We start from the raw sequence: 15,574 nt of genomic DNA, 5'->3' as shown, positions 1-15,574 counted from the left end.
GGGATAAAAAAAAAAAAAAAAGAAAGCTGAACGGGCTCCATGGTTGTCGTGCTATGGTGTCTGCCAGGGCAATCCAGGGAAAAAGGGCGCAAAATGGTTGTCTGCCGTTGCTTTCCCAGAGGAAGGAATGACTGACGACATTTACCCAGAACCACTTGTGACAATGATTTCTGCCCCATCAGCCACTGGGCTCTCAACCCAGAATTCTAAGGGGCAGAGGAGACTGCGGGAACTATGGGATAGCTATGGAATAGCTACCCACAGTGCAACGCTCTGGAAATCGACTCTAGCCTCGGACCATGGACGCACACTGCTGAATTAATGTGCTTAGTGTGGCCGCGTGTACTCGACTTTATACAGTCCGTTTTATAAAACCGGTTTATGTAAAATTGGAATAATCCTGTAGTGTAGATGTACCCTTTGTAGGTCTAGCAACAACTGACGGTATTGCACCACCCTTTCCAAAATCCACATACAGTATTTTTACCCTTCCCTCCTGTGGGAGGGAATTTCAGAGTGACTACCTACTGAGTTTTCTTTTGTTTGTAAATTATCTCCTTTTATTGTCAGTGACTCTACTTATATTCTTACACTGGTGCCCATCATCAGTGTATTTGATCCCCTTCCAAATCAGTAAAGACATAGTTGTCTCTTTCTCTTTTCAGCATGCACAAGAAAATGGTACATTTCCATTCAGATTTCTCTTTTTAATGTGACATTGGGAGATCATGCATGCAGCTCTGAAAATGTAATGTTCAAGTTAACAACGAGGAGTCCAGTGGCACCTTAAAGACTAACAGATTTATTTGGGCATAAGCTTTCATGGGTAAAATACCCCACTTCTTCAGATACATGGAGTGAAAATTACAGATGCAGGCATAACTATACTGACACGTAACTCCCTTATGTTCATGTGTCAGTATATTTATGCCTGCATTTGTAATTTTCACTCCATGCATCTGAAGAAGTGTGTTTGTTTTTTGTGGATACAGACTAACAGGCTGCCCCTCTGATAATGTTCAAGTTGAAAACTCCACTGTAACACTTGTATTTATGCCTTTAAAATGTGGTCTCTTTATGAAAAAATGTCAATACAAACTGGAATTTCTATTTCAGTTAAATCTAGCTTTGATTTTCAGTCCTGGAATAAGGTGTAGCCAACACCCTGGGCACTTTCTAAAGCCTTTCTGCCATTCCTTGTTATCCTTTCCAGGGTTTAAAGGTATGCACTGTGAACTGGAGATTAACGAATGCCAGAGTAATCCCTGTGTGAACAATGGAGAATGTCTGGATAAAGTCAATCGCTTCCAGTGTGTCTGCCCACCTGGTAAGTATTCCTCTCCAGCACCACCTCTCTTCTCCCTACAAAGGACACAACAGACTTGGAGTGGAGTGAAAGTAAATCTTCTCAGGATGTGCCTTCCCTGCAGAGTGCTCATGCCCAAGTTAGAATTCCTTTAAAGGAGAACAGAAATGATTAGCTGTAATACTTGCTAAATAAGTTTCATATGCAACTATCCTGATGCAACATTAACTGGACAAATGTTAAGACTGAATGCATAGTTTTGCACAGTGGCTGGCAGCTATGACTTCACTTGTTAAAGAACGTCTTGGTGAATTACAGACCAATGTCTGTAGAGATAATTTTTTAAATCTGTTTTAATTTGATCAGTTTTCATCCTCCACATAATTTTTTTGGCTTCCTCACGGTTTTAGGTGAGAACCTTTCCTCAGCAATGCAACTCGGTTAAGTTGCTAGCACAGTGTAGGGAGTCAGCATTCTTCTCTGCAGAAAGGGGCTGCTGCTAATCCAAGGTCTACTCTTTGCTTTTTTCTTGTTGCCCCATGCCAGCCCTATTCTGACATGTCTGCCCTGCAAATGAAGATGTATTGCTTTGCAAGTAACAGTATGACTACAATACAGATAGGCAAGCCCATGCTTGCTTTAATCTAGCTAGGGTGGATAACAGTAGCAGTGAAGATGTGGAGGCATTGCCTATGGCATAGGCCAGCAACCCAAATACATACCCAGAGTCTCAAGTGAGCTGAGACTGGGCCAGCTAACCTGTGCCAGCATATCCTCATTGCCATTGTTACCTGTGCCAGTCAGATGAACACTGCAAGCATACCTTGACTTGCAGCGTGGCATACCCTGAGCATCACGGAGATTGTTCCTGCCCTTTTGACCTGGAAGACAGAAGCTACCTCTTGACAGGGTGATTTGCTGGACCACGAACCAATAATCCAGGGAGCGTGTGGGCTAGTGATGAAATCTGGTTTGGATCTACCACACTATATGTGGGCAGTTTTAAAGGTTTGCTAAGAATTAATCCTGAGCAATACATCTGCCAAAGTCTGCCTACTCTTTGATGCAATTGACACTCTGTTCAGAGGTTTAATGGGGAGAAAAGTGGAGGTACTCTGCAGTTCCACTCAAGTCCAAGCTTGTTCATTTCAAAATGAGATGCTTCAGAGATCATGTTTAGGTATTGAAGGATTTTATTTTTGTTGGTAAATGTAGGTAAACATTGATTTCACGGACAAAAATATTTCCATTGATGATGATCAAAATTCACAGATAAGCAGCATTTTCTTGTATTGCCTGAAAACTTCTTGGAATCTTTTTTAAGGATATTTACTTTGTATATTTTGACATGTGATGTTGACAATGTTTTAATGTTTCTAAAGCTTTACCTTTTTGACTCTCAATGTCTACTTTCACTAAATAATTATTGTCTGACACACACCCCAATTTCCTGCAACTTCGAAAATTTATATCCATAAAAATAGAAAAAATGCTTAAAAATGAACATCAATATTATCTGTTGACATTATTAAAAAAAAATCGAGTTCTTCCAAGCCTAATCATAATGATTGTCCCTCTTACCTTGGATGATTTTCGCAAGTAGCTAACAAAGTTGACATTGAAAGTGTCATTAGGATCCAGAGTTAATGATTCGTTGTGGTTAATGAGAGGAGTTCACACTTCTTCTCCATAATCAGTTTCAGGCTGTCCGCAGACTGTGGCAGGCAGCCAGTATCCATTTCTTCGTTAGCATTCAACACTCTTCTTAACCATAAAATCTAAAGATCAAACAAATGAGAGCTTAAATTGTGGAGCCAAGATGGCAGTCACAAGGAGAAGAACTGGCTGCTTGAAAAGCTGCAAATTGGCCAGTTCAACAGTTGAGCCTGTTTGAGGAGCAGGAAGGGACAGGAGATGGATATACCTACTCTGAATAGTGTCAGGATTCTCACTTTCCTTTTGCCTTTCAGGTTTCACTGGAGCTGTGTGCCAGATCGACATTGATGATTGCTCCAGCACACCTTGTCTAAATGGAGCCAAGTGTGTTGATTATCCAAATGGCTATGAATGCCAGTGTGCCACAGGTTAGCCTTGTCACATCTTCTCACATTCAGTGCAGTGCATATAGCCCCTTGAATAAAAACTAGTATGTGCAACCTATGTAGTGAACAGAGGCAGGCAGCGAAGCACTGGGTCTGTGCTGTCTCTGAAAGTCCTTTTTCCAGGAATCTTTGCTGCCTACCTCTCTGCAGAAGAGGGCAGCACTGAGAATCTCTTAGGGACATAAGCCCCATGGTTTGTGACACCAAAGGATTCACAGTTGCCCGGAAGGAAGTCTAGCTTCACTCTTCCAGTGTCATCACTTTTCCCCTGCAAAGAGTCCCTATTTACTGGTGTTTTTCCATTCTGGGATTCCCCAACATAGAATGCTTTCTTTGGGACATCAGGATGGGTCAAAGTGAAAACTGGCAGCCTAAGACCAAGAGAGATGGGTAGAGCAATGCTAGACTGTATTGCTTCCTGCTTGTTGCTTCCAAACTTCTTAATATAACTGTGTGGAATGGACTATGAGGATCTAAGTGCAATAAGTGTACATGGTGCCTTAAAAGTTGAACACCCAGCAAATGTGGTACACAGTGGCTACCTGCCAAAAAGTCTGATTTAAGTGATTTGCCCAGGGTCATGTAGGAACTCCATGGCAGAGCCGAGAATAAAATAGAGCTGTCTAAGACTAGCCTTAACTCTTCAGCTCTGAGCAGAAAATGCTGGATGAGACTTAGTTTAGAACTGGGTCATTAAACTCTTATTCTGGGGTGAGCTTGGCCACTTATTTCCATAGGTGTTAAACAAGTTGACTACTCCGTGCCTCAGTTTCCCACTTTATAACATCTGATGGTATTAACCCACATCATTAGGGGCTCTTGAGGCTCTAGAAACTCTGTGGTATGTGGAAAGAGGCTGGATTAGCCCCTGTAGCTGCTACTGTCTCAGAGAGGCACTCTTAGTCTGGATGGATTCATGTGAGGTTTGGCTTATTGTCAGTGAATCCAAAGAGTCAAATTCTATTTAAAAAGCGTGTAAGGCAAATAAGTTGTTTAGCAGCAATAACTTACTCTGCTCTGTACAGAATCCAGAGAGACACACTTGCTCCGAGATGTCCTAAAAATACCAGAGAACTAAACCCCTAACTTTAGATCAGACTTAAATAAAACATTCCTTCCTTTGTTTGGTCCTGATTTTATGTTGGGCAAGTCCTCTTCCCTAAAGAAAGGAAGTGGCAGAGGGTGCCAGGAATAGTCTAATAATGCTACACAGGGTATGAGTAGACATTAAGTTCTTTGGGGCAGGAGCAAAGTGTGTTTTTACAGCACCTAACACGTTGGCTCTATTAGACACAACAGAATTTACCAGAATGTTATTTGGCTTTATGGGGACAGGTTCACAACAGTTTCGGAAGAGGAAGACTATGCAAGAGACAGCAGAACAGTCCTCAAAGAGTGGAACAAATTATCAAGGGTTGTAAATTTATCATCACATGAAGTCCTTATATCAAGACTAGCTGTTATTCTAAAAGACTTGCTCTGGTTCAGCCACAAGTTGTTGGACTTGATGTGAGAATTGCTGGGTGAAATTGCATTGCTTGTTTCATAGGAATTCAGGGCAAATGATCATGAAAAGTCATTCTGGCCTTAAGCTCTGTGAATCCAACACAAGCCAATGGCTGACTGGGAAGCATCTCTTTTTATTCTCTAGGAGAAATGGTTCTGCAACATATGATATGACAAGATATCACACTGCAGACTATGCCATAGTTTTACTCCAAATTTTGTTCAGACATCAGTATCTCAAAAGAAGACAGAATTGCTATAGAACAACCGCTAGAAATAGGAGCTCTAGAGCTCGTGGTTCCTGGTAAAGAAAAAAATCAGTTTTCTCTGTTTAATGAGTTTGAAAGGAGGATATGTCTTAGATACTATTCCTGTAAAATGAACCTGGCACACACAGACCTTGTCATCCAAGTAAGCGAATGATGTATCAGTTTCCTGAAACTAGACTGTATCACTGCCTCCATAAATCTCTCTTTTTCCATCTTTTGACTGTGTTAAGCATTTCTGTGAAAATTCTGGAAGTAACATTTATTTTGTGTGTAATTCCAGGGATTAAGAAACCTTCTTTGAGACTCTAGTCAGAACATTGTGAGTAGATATAGTGGCAACTTGTAAACTGTGTGTCTCTACGATGGCATGCATTTTTAAAGCAACCTTATTCCTCTTAATAGCTAATTCCCCAAGGAATGTGGTGGATATAAGAGGGCAAGTTTCAGAAATATCAGAATGGAATGGCTCTAGGCCAGAAAAGAGGAGTTGTTAGCACCAGGATTCTCCTTCGATTACTGATTGTGACAGAATAAATGTCACTAAGAAGAGGAAAAACCCAAACCCTTTCTTGACTTGGAAGCAGCTGTGGAAAGTCTGTGCCTAGCTCAAGCTAGGGTGTGGTCCATCTGATTTTCACTCAGTGGGGTGGGGAGCCTTAGTTATTAATCTTTAGCAAAACCTGCTGGGAGGGGAGAGAGGGGTTTGCAGCCATATATAATACAGGGCTACCTCACTCAAGAGGTGCCAGGAGGAGCAGCAATATGAGAAGGGTGGGCTGCTCAAGGGGTGCCAGGAAAATACAGCACCACATCAAAGTGGTAACTATATTGAGGAGACGCGAAAAGCAGGTGCTGATTTTGGGTACGCAGGCTGGGGCCTGTTTCCCTACACAGACTTGTTGGATTTCCCAGAAAAGTCAAAAAGACTTGGGGCACACTGAACATGGGCAGCTTTGAGGAAATGGGACTGAAAGCAACTGTGAATGACCATGCAGTTGAAATACTAGTGTTTGTTTAAAGAACTGCTATGTCTCTGGCTTCCTCTTTCCCTCCATTTCTGTGATGGGGACACTGGGAGCGAGTGTCTTGCATGGCAACACACATTACAGATGGGGAAAAAAGATATTGTACCAGGACTACTCCGTTCTGCTCCCTGTGAAGGATCATGTTCTCCAGGGCTTTGTCTGCAGTAACTCCAAATGTCTCAAATTATAGGGCACCCACATTATAATAGTGAATTAACAGGGCCTGAAAAATGTACCTGGCAATTCTTAGACCTAGGACTACATCGTTCTAAGCCAGGTGAAAAATGCTTGTCCTGCCTCCTTCAGTTTAAAGGAATGGGTCAGTGGTGGTATGACACTTTATAGTAATTAAGTTTAATAGCTGTAGTATTGTAATAATATTGTCAATCAGCTTTCTAATTAATAAATTTAAATAAGGAGAACACTCTACTGCTGCAGAGACACAGGAGGTGCATGTCTGCAGCCTTTAGCAGACAGCAGTGTATCACTTTACAGTTGGCTCATGGGTGGAGTGTTTAAAGGTTCTTGACAGTCATGAGGACTAAAAGATTTTTGAACTAAAGCTTACCTTTTCTGCAGACCTCCAGGAAAGCTTCAGTGGGAAAGTCAATTTTTTCAGTGCCTGTGCATCATTTCCTTGAATTGACAAAAGTTAAGTCCTCTGGGCTTCTGGATAATGGAAATATCTAGTATTACTAATAGTCTAGTAAGAGAAGGGATTGTCTTCAGTTTGTTTCATATTGATGTCAATAAACAGTTCTGATAGTAATTTGAATATTTTCTTCCATAAATGCTCAGATTTGAATGCATTCCAGGTATCGGTCTCTGTTGCAAAGATTATCTATGCCGCTTTTTCTGTGGCACACTGCGCTTTGTATACCATACAGGGTATGTTGGCTTCTCTGGGGTTGGGAGATGGGTTACAGGTTAGGTGCCCAAACAGTTCTGTATATTCTGAATACCTTTTTGCTGATTTTGTTATGATGAACACTGTATTATTGTGTTTGATATTCAATGCAGAGGACATCATATACTATATCTCTAAGCCTCTTAATCATGCCTCTTCATTTTTCTCTTAGGCTTTACTGGCACTTTGTGTGAAGAGAATATCAACAACTGTGACCCTGACCCTTGCCACCATGGTGAATGCCAGGATGGAATTGATTCGTACACCTGTGTCTGCAATTCTGGGTACATGGGTGCCATATGCAGTGAGCAGGTAGATGAATGCCAGAGTAACCCCTGCCTCAATGAAGGACGCTGCATTGACTTGGTGAATGGTTATCAGTGCAACTGTCTCCTGGGCACGTCAGGTACATAAAGCATAAGATGGCAGGGCAGACAAAAATCAAGACTTTAAAAAAAAGTCACAATCTTACCAGAAATGGTAATTTTTTTTATGTACATGTAGCTAGTTTTTTATTTCCCATTTTATAATCTTAAATTTCTAAAGCGGGTCTTTTGTACTGTAGTTAGATAATTGTTAGCAGGAAGTATTGGTGTAAAATATGAAATTCTAAGAAATTTCCCACTTAAAATGCTCATCTGTGCTGCAAAGTGCAAGTCCAGGGCCTCATTAGCATCCTTACAGTGAGAACACAAACATAAAATTGATAAACAAATAGCGCATGCTGTGTCTGCAACCAGCACCACCTTCTAATGGATTGAACATCTGAGCCGAGGAAGCTACAAGGCTTCGATCCATCTATGCTCCTTAGTGGGTTTGGAGTCCATGGGACTTGTGCTTCTAAATGATTGAAGTAGTTTTGAAAATTCCACTCTTGGGTGTCTAAATATAGGTTTAGGAGCCTAGCTATAATCTCATATTTTGGAAAAATTTGACCCATATGTAAAAGATCATTAACTTTGTTAATGTGTGAAAGGCTAAACTCTTAACACTGAAATAAAAATTGTTTCAAAGTGGTAGACTTCATGCCACTAAAGTTTGTAATAAAAAAAACTTCAGCAATGTAGTCCCATTGACTTCAGTAGCCTCATTCGTGAGAGTGACATTATATTACTGCCTAAGTATTTGCAGGATCAGGGCTCTTTAATTCTCAATATTTTATTTTTTTCCCTATAGCAATTTTCTCAAACAGAATACCCTTACTAATACTTAGATTAAAAATATTTAAAATTGTTTATTAAATTTTAATCTAAAGTTGCAATAGTACAACTCTCAAATTAGCTTTACAAAGCATCAACCTGAATGATTTAAAGCACTCTATTTAAAAAATTGCTTAAATCATCTTGATTTATAAATTTTCTGTCCTGTAAAATGTTATTACATGAGAGCCATGTGTCAGAGCATGGCTAGTGTCCTAGTGTTCTTCTTTAAAGGAACAAACATTTATCAGAACCATTTTGGCTTGTGTCAATATTGGCTTTTTTTTCAAATGAATATTGAAGTTAACGGATCGCAAAATAAAACATGATGCTTGGAAGCAGAAATATGATGTGGCAAGCAACAAACCATATATCTTGTGTCATCCTTCTGACAGTAGTGCTTCAAGTAACATTCCAGAGCTGCTCCCTCTGCTCTGGCAGCAGACAGCTCCCTGCAAACTGAATTGGGATCCCAGCTATTGTTCTGGCCTGACTTCTTCCGGATCCCACTTCTGGAGAGCTCCTACGTAGGACAGAACTATTACTAGGGCTGCATGTGTGTCCGGCATTTTTTATCAAAAATCACAGAGCTGTCATGGTAAATTTAGTAAAAGTCATGATCTAGTCACTGCCATGTGATTTTCTTTTAAAAAATGCCCTGACAAATAAGGGGCACCGGCCACCCATAGTAGCACTCTCTACCCTAGCACCACATCCTAACCCTGTTCCGGTGAGCAGGGAGCACTTGAGGGTGGGTCGAAGAGCAAACTCACCTCAGGCACAGGCAGCCGTGGTATCTGACCGCTGGGCCCAGGGATTGATAGTGACCCCTTGACATGAGCCCAGGGATTGAGAGCGAGCCTATCCCGCACTCACCTCGGGCACAGGCAGCAGCAGCTCCTGAGCCTTGTAGGGCTTGACACATGGTATTACAATACCACTCAACCAAGATTTGACCCGCAGCTCCCCCAATCCCTCTTTGTCCTGACAGAGGGGCAACAAGGCAAAATTTGAGTTAGTGGTGTAGCAACCCTGTGCGCCAGGTTGCAACACCCAGAGTGGGGAGCTGAGCCCAATCCCATGGGATACAGCAACTGCTGCTGTGGGGTCAGTGCAGGGTGAAAGCACTCTCCAATACCTCATTCAGCTACCCCATGTCCAGGGCCTATAGTCTTCCTGAAGGATGTCGTGGACAGAATGAGAAATCACAGTATCTAACTTTCTCCACTGTGACACGCTGGCAGCCCTAACTATTACTTATTTGGATTGTAGTAGCTGCCAAAGTGTACTGAGCACTTCCCAAACTCAGAGGGAGAAAGTCATTTAGCCAGATGATTTGCCATGGAATGAATGGAAACTCCATTATTAAACAAAACTAATTGTTACACACTCAGCTATGATCAACACAGCTGTATATATGAGTGGGCCAGGTGCATATGTGAACTTCACTGTGTTGATCACCAATTTTGCTGTGGAATGCAGAAATCTACACATACCAAAAGAAGTAAAGATTTCAGATCTTACTATGCTTGCAACACTAGAACAACAGTTTGACTCTGGAGAGTCTAATCACCTTTTTTCAGAAGGTTATTGTTTGTTTCCTTCACCATCCTTTATTTTACAAGATTAAACTTTTTTGGTTGAGAGGTTGCTGTTTGTCATAAAACATCTAAGATATTGCAGCATCAGACTTGATGCTGTTGAAAGCGTTACTTGCGCATTTAGTTATACCTACACTTTTCTCTCCACTGTTCTTGCAACAGTTTTTGCTGTAACAATACAAGTAGTGTATATTGTAATCTGTTTGCTTAACTTGGGCAGTATTCTCTCTTCCTCATCCTCAGAATTCAGGCAGTCCCTCTCAGACTGTACATAGGGAAAACAGCAAAAATATTTTTCTTATTGTGTCCAAAATCGCTGATTCTTCTGCTGGAAGGCTGATTAGATACAAGGAAATAAATTCTCCTGTTACTCACTGACTCTATTGACTTTAATGGAGTTGCACTACACTAACAGAAGAGAACTTGGAGCACCACATGCTGATACTGTATCTAAACATACACGTCCCCTTGTCATGCCTAAGCAGTCTGAATTCTGCAATTTGAATTTGGCTATTTTCAGGAAACCTATAGCAGTGTTGTTTGTATGTTAGGGTTGTTCTGGTTTTAACTTGAATTTCATTACATTTATTTGCAGGAGTGAACTGTGAGAATAACTTGGATGACTGTGCAAGTAACCCCTGCATTTATGGAGTTTGTCTCGATGGCATTAACCGCTACGATTGTGTCTGCAAGCCTGGAGTTACAGGTAACCTGTACTTTCATTTAACAGATATTTGTCCTCAACTTTGCTTTGAAGATAATCATCTCTCCCCTGGGAGGATGGTCTCTTCCTTCAGGAAGTTCTTTGTTCATTGATACCAAGTGGCCTATTCAGTGTCTCAAGAAATAATTCGTATTCTTAATGAGTCTCAGTATCTCTTAATTTCAATGCACGTTCTGCCCATCGACTAAAGAAATGTCCTAGCTTGGTGCTATGAATTGTCATTCTTTTAGGATTATTTAGTCCAATTCACATGACTCAGCTTCATAAGAAATAATGATCCAAAGTCCCAATGAGTTTACTTACAGCTTCTTTATTGGAACAAGAAAGTTGTGCATCGTAGCAAGAGGTCTCTGAAGAGAACTTGGAGAATTGGGCCAACTTGTATACAAATTAAATGCTTCCCTTTCCTTCTGCAAATATAAAGCTTTCAGTTAGTTTTATAATGTGCACAAGTGCACAGCTACTATCCAGCTAGTATTAGTACAAAAGCCCCATCAGCCAACCTACTGCTCCTTGGATGGAGTTTATTCCATGGTTTAAATTGTTCTGTTTGTATTAAAATCATTTGTATCCTGCAAATGTGCTAATTGAAAGAAACGTGATTGTCCCATTGTGTTAGCGATCTGAACTAAATATCACAGCAGATCAACCCCAATGCTTCCAATGTCTTATGCATTGTTGTAGCTGGGTCAGTCCCACGATATTAGAGAGGCAAGGTGAGTGATGTAGTATATTTTATTGGACCAGCTTCTGTTGGTGAGAGACAAGCTTTTGAGCTTACACAGAGCTCTTCTTCAGGTCCTGTGATCTTTGTCTAAAAGGTCAAAACATGCTTTGCCTGCTGTGAGCCAGACTGCATAATGAATTCATAAAATTAATGCACATGAGAGAACATGCTGAATGTTCTAACAATCCCTTAGCTAATATGTCACTATTTTTACTGAAAGATTCCAGTCAGAACTGATCCAAAATCTCTTCTCAGAAATAGCCCCAAAGAGATATAGTACTCATTTTATGCATTTCTATTGACAAATCTTTTTAAACTTCTGCCTGAAGAAAATTCACTTTAAAAAAATATGGGGGTATAACTAAGCCCAAATGGAATGAGGTATGTTCCTGACCACTCTTGCCTTGGGGCCTCCTTGATCTTTGGGCACCAGGTTAGTCACCCCTTGACCTTCCTGCTTTTGTGCTGTTAAAATACTTCAGCACACTTGTGAATCAGAATGTTCCAGTATTCAGGACCTGCAGCTTCCTTCAGGTCAAGGGCTCAAGCTAGAGTGTGAAATAGATGATTCACTTTTTAAGGCCTGGAATATATATATATATATATATATATTAAACTTATAGTAGTGCCCAATCTATGCCAGGCACTTTGCAGGCTCACAGAAAGGAACAGACCCTTGAGGAACTTGCAGTCTAAGCATAGATGGCAAGTAGGCAGAGGTTAAGGAAAATAAGAAGCAATATACTCTTTTATTTAATATGCACAAGATCTAGATGCATTGCAGGCATTATGGCAGGAATGGGTATTCAAGAGGTACTTAAATGTGGAAAGGGTAGATGCCTAGCTGATAAACCCAGGAAGGCTGCACCAGGCATAGTACAATTACATAATTTTCAATCATCCTAAAGAATGTATATAATTCTTTTCCCTTTGCAATTCTGTTGTAGCTTTTTAGCAGTTCCAGAAGGCTTATGAGATGTAGATGCTTTGCTCCTGATACGAACACCCCCATCTTTCAAAAACATTGAATGCTTTAAACTCCCATACGCTTAAATCTGAGTCAAAGCTGTCATACCTTGCAGGATCAGTCACTTTATGTTGACTTTATATTGATGATGAGTCACTGAATCTTGATAAATGTTCCTGCATACATGCAGGGTAAACTTGTGTATGAGAAATACTAATTAACAAATAATATTCTTTTCAGGTCCAAGGTGTAATATTGATATTGACGAATGCATCTCCAGTCCCTGTCATAATGGTGGAACATGTGTAAATGAAATGAATGGATTTCGGTGTCTGTGTCCTGAAGGCTTCCATCAACCCAGCTGTCACTCGCAAGCTGATGAATGTCTTAGTAGCCCTTGTATACATGGAAACTGCACAAATGATGTCAGTGGGTGAGTTCTACTATCGTGTTAAGTGCTTTGAGATCCTCGTGTATGAAATACTATATATATGCAAAGTATTCAGTAGGTCTGGGCTTTTTGACTATGAAATCTTTATTTTTAAGACCAGATTCTAAACACTTCTCTCCAGTGTTTTGTATGGAAAAGTCTGCATCAGGCCTTGACCACTGTTGAATGATAAGAGCAGGAGGGCACTGACACACACGGAGCTTTTTAGTGCTTGAAAGTAGTTAGTTTTGATGGGATTTCTTCCTTGCATCTGGAATGCCATATGCTAAATGTGTCATTTGCAATGACCTTTTTGTTCCTGCTTGGTTCTCTCATTGTTTGGTTGCCCATTGGGCTTATTGTTAATGAGCTGTCCCAGCTACTCTAAACACCTTTGAATTACAGTTTTTCAATAAATGCCCTAAATATCATCGGCTGTGAAGATTCTGGTTCTCCCCAGTTTATTTCTTAATTAGACAACTATCCAAACCTGTTTAGATTGCAGCTTATCATGGCCACTTTATTGTACCTATGGGCTGGCTGCAGCTCACCCCAGGTAGTTTTCTGTGCTATTCTAACATAGAGCCTCTGCCTGGTCATACAATCTTACCCCTACCGTTCTTTATAGATTCTTATCCCATGCTTATCATCATAGTATCTGAGTACCTTCTAGTAGTACATTAACTGCTGTGCCTCATATGTGCTTTGTTCTCTCATCTCTCCCCCAGACAAAAATTGTGTGTGCAGAGCAGTGCTTAGTTTTGGTAAGGTTTTTAATGTACATTTGGCTGTGTGTTTGGTATTAGAGAATAAAAGTGAAGTGTGCCTCGCCTTTGGAGTGGAATGGGATGGTCCTTAGTTCCTCTGGGATTTCTTTCCAAACTCTAGGACTGGCCCTTGAGAAAGTTCTCCCTGGCACACACACAAGCTTTACCTCTGTTGTAAAGAGTTTTGTTGTACCTGAGGAGTAGAGTTGTTGACCCTGGTTTTCATCCTGGATCTTTAGGTTGTCTCTTCGATATTCTGAGTCTGGGCCCTTGTGCACCTTTAAGATCAGGACCAAGAACTGGATATTCTAGGGGAAGTCAACATAGAGAGCAGAGGACAGATCTGGTGGGCTTGCGGTATCCCATATTGTTGAGAGGCACTGCAGTGTTCTGTAGTAGCTAGAGTTTCACAGGGGCTGAGAGCTTCATGCCCAGATGTATCACATTGTTGTAGTCCAGCCAAGAGGTGGTGATAGCATGTACAGCAGGGGCCAGGTCATCATCCGCCAAGACACTTTTCAGTCCACTGAATGGCATTTAGCTGCTTTTCCCTGGTATGTCAGTGGGGTGGCAATTTGGCTGTAGCGTGGTACAAATTGTCGGTAATACCCGGCCAAGCCCAAGAAGGGTTGGACCTGCTTCTTTGACTTAGGTACAAGTCAATATTGGATAGCATTTACCTTAGATGTAGGGGGTTGATAGTACCTTGACCCACCTTGTGTCCAAGGTACATTACCCTATTTAGGCCTATTTGACACTTTTTAGCCTTAACAATTAATCCTGCCTCCCTTATGTGCTGGAAGAGAGCTTGGAGGTGCTCCACATGTTCTGCCCATGAATCTGAGAATATAGCCACATCATCAAGGTAGGCAACTGCAGATTCCTCAAATCCACAAGAAAGTTATCTACCAGTCTCCTGAAGGGTGGTGGGTTCATTTCACAGTCTGAAAGGGAGTACGTTAAATTCGTACAGCCCTACATGGATGATGAACGTTGACCTTTCCTTGACGAGATCATCCAGCGGCACTTGCCAGCACCCTTTAGTTAAGTCTAAGATGGAGATGAACTGAGCACGTCCCAGTTTCTCCAATAGTTTATCTGTGCCTGGCATTGGATAATTTTCTGGGCGAGTTACGACATTTAGCTTACAGTAGTCCACACGAAGGTGGATTTCTCCATCTGGTTTGGGAACCAGAATCACTGGAGAGGCCCATGCACTTTCAGATAGGCGGATTACACCCATCTGTAACATGTTCTTGATCTCCCTTTCTATTGTGGTGTTGGCTTCATCCGGTAAGCCATCCGGTAAGGTTGGACTCTAATTGGGTGAGCATCACCTGTGTCAATGGAGTGGTATGTCCGTTCTGTCCATCCTGGGGTAGCTAAAAACATTGGTGCGAAGCTGGTGCACAGCTCCTGGATTTGCTGTCACTGCTTATGCCCAAGGGTCATGGAAAGGCTAACCCAGGGGTCCCCAATGCGGTGCATCCACTGAAATGCCGCCGGTCCTTCGTCTGGCGCCTGCCAGACAAAAAAGCTTGGGGACCACTGGTCTAACCTCTTCCACGCCACCATTTCTTTTTCCTTCATAGTAGACTCTTTCAGACCACTCAGCGTCGTCATCTTTGCTGTAAACTGGAGAACCTTAATTTCCCTGGAATAAAAGGGCTTTAGAGAATTAACATGCTATACTTCAGGTTTTAGAGTAGGGTCCGGGAACGCTATGAGGTAATTAACAGCTCCCAGGCACTCTTGAATCATAAATGGCCCCTCCTATGACACTTCCATCTTTTTGGCCTGCAGCATTTTCAGGACCATAACTTGGTCACCTTCTTTGAAGGAACACTTTCTGGCATGTTTATCATACCAGGCCTTTTGCTCTTGTTGAGCATCCTGTAGGTTTTCTTGAGCAAGGGCTAGAGAGTCCTTGAGGGTGTTTTGCAGGTTCATTACGAAGTCCAAAATGTTAGTTCCTGGAAATGATGTAACCCTCTCCCATTGCTGCTTCACCAACTGTAATGGCCCCTTATCTTTGTGGCCATAA

General features: G+C 41.5%; 1 protein-coding gene across 1 annotated transcript in view; it reads left to right on the top strand.

The window, feature by feature from the left end:
• NOTCH2 (notch receptor 2) overlaps positions 1 to 15,574 on the top strand; it is a 142,912-nt gene that overhangs the window by 66,955 nt on the left and 60,383 nt on the right. Inside the window, exons 9-13 of the mRNA XM_032778319.2 lie at positions 1,214 to 1,327; positions 3,277 to 3,390; positions 7,288 to 7,521; positions 10,511 to 10,621; positions 12,574 to 12,766. Coding sequence (XP_032634210.1) covers positions 1,214 to 1,327; positions 3,277 to 3,390; positions 7,288 to 7,521; positions 10,511 to 10,621; positions 12,574 to 12,766 — 766 coding nt within the window. The remainder of the gene's footprint in view (positions 1 to 1,213; positions 1,328 to 3,276; positions 3,391 to 7,287; positions 7,522 to 10,510; positions 10,622 to 12,573; positions 12,767 to 15,574) is intronic.

This window comes from Chelonoidis abingdonii, chromosome 7, assembly GCF_003597395.2.
Source record: "Chelonoidis abingdonii isolate Lonesome George chromosome 7, CheloAbing_2.0, whole genome shotgun sequence".
In the NCBI taxonomy this organism is placed as follows: Eukaryota; Metazoa; Chordata; order Testudines; family Testudinidae; genus Chelonoidis; species Chelonoidis abingdonii.
The sequence above is the reverse complement of the archived record's forward strand: the minus strand, read 5'-3'. Positions and strand labels throughout refer to the sequence as shown.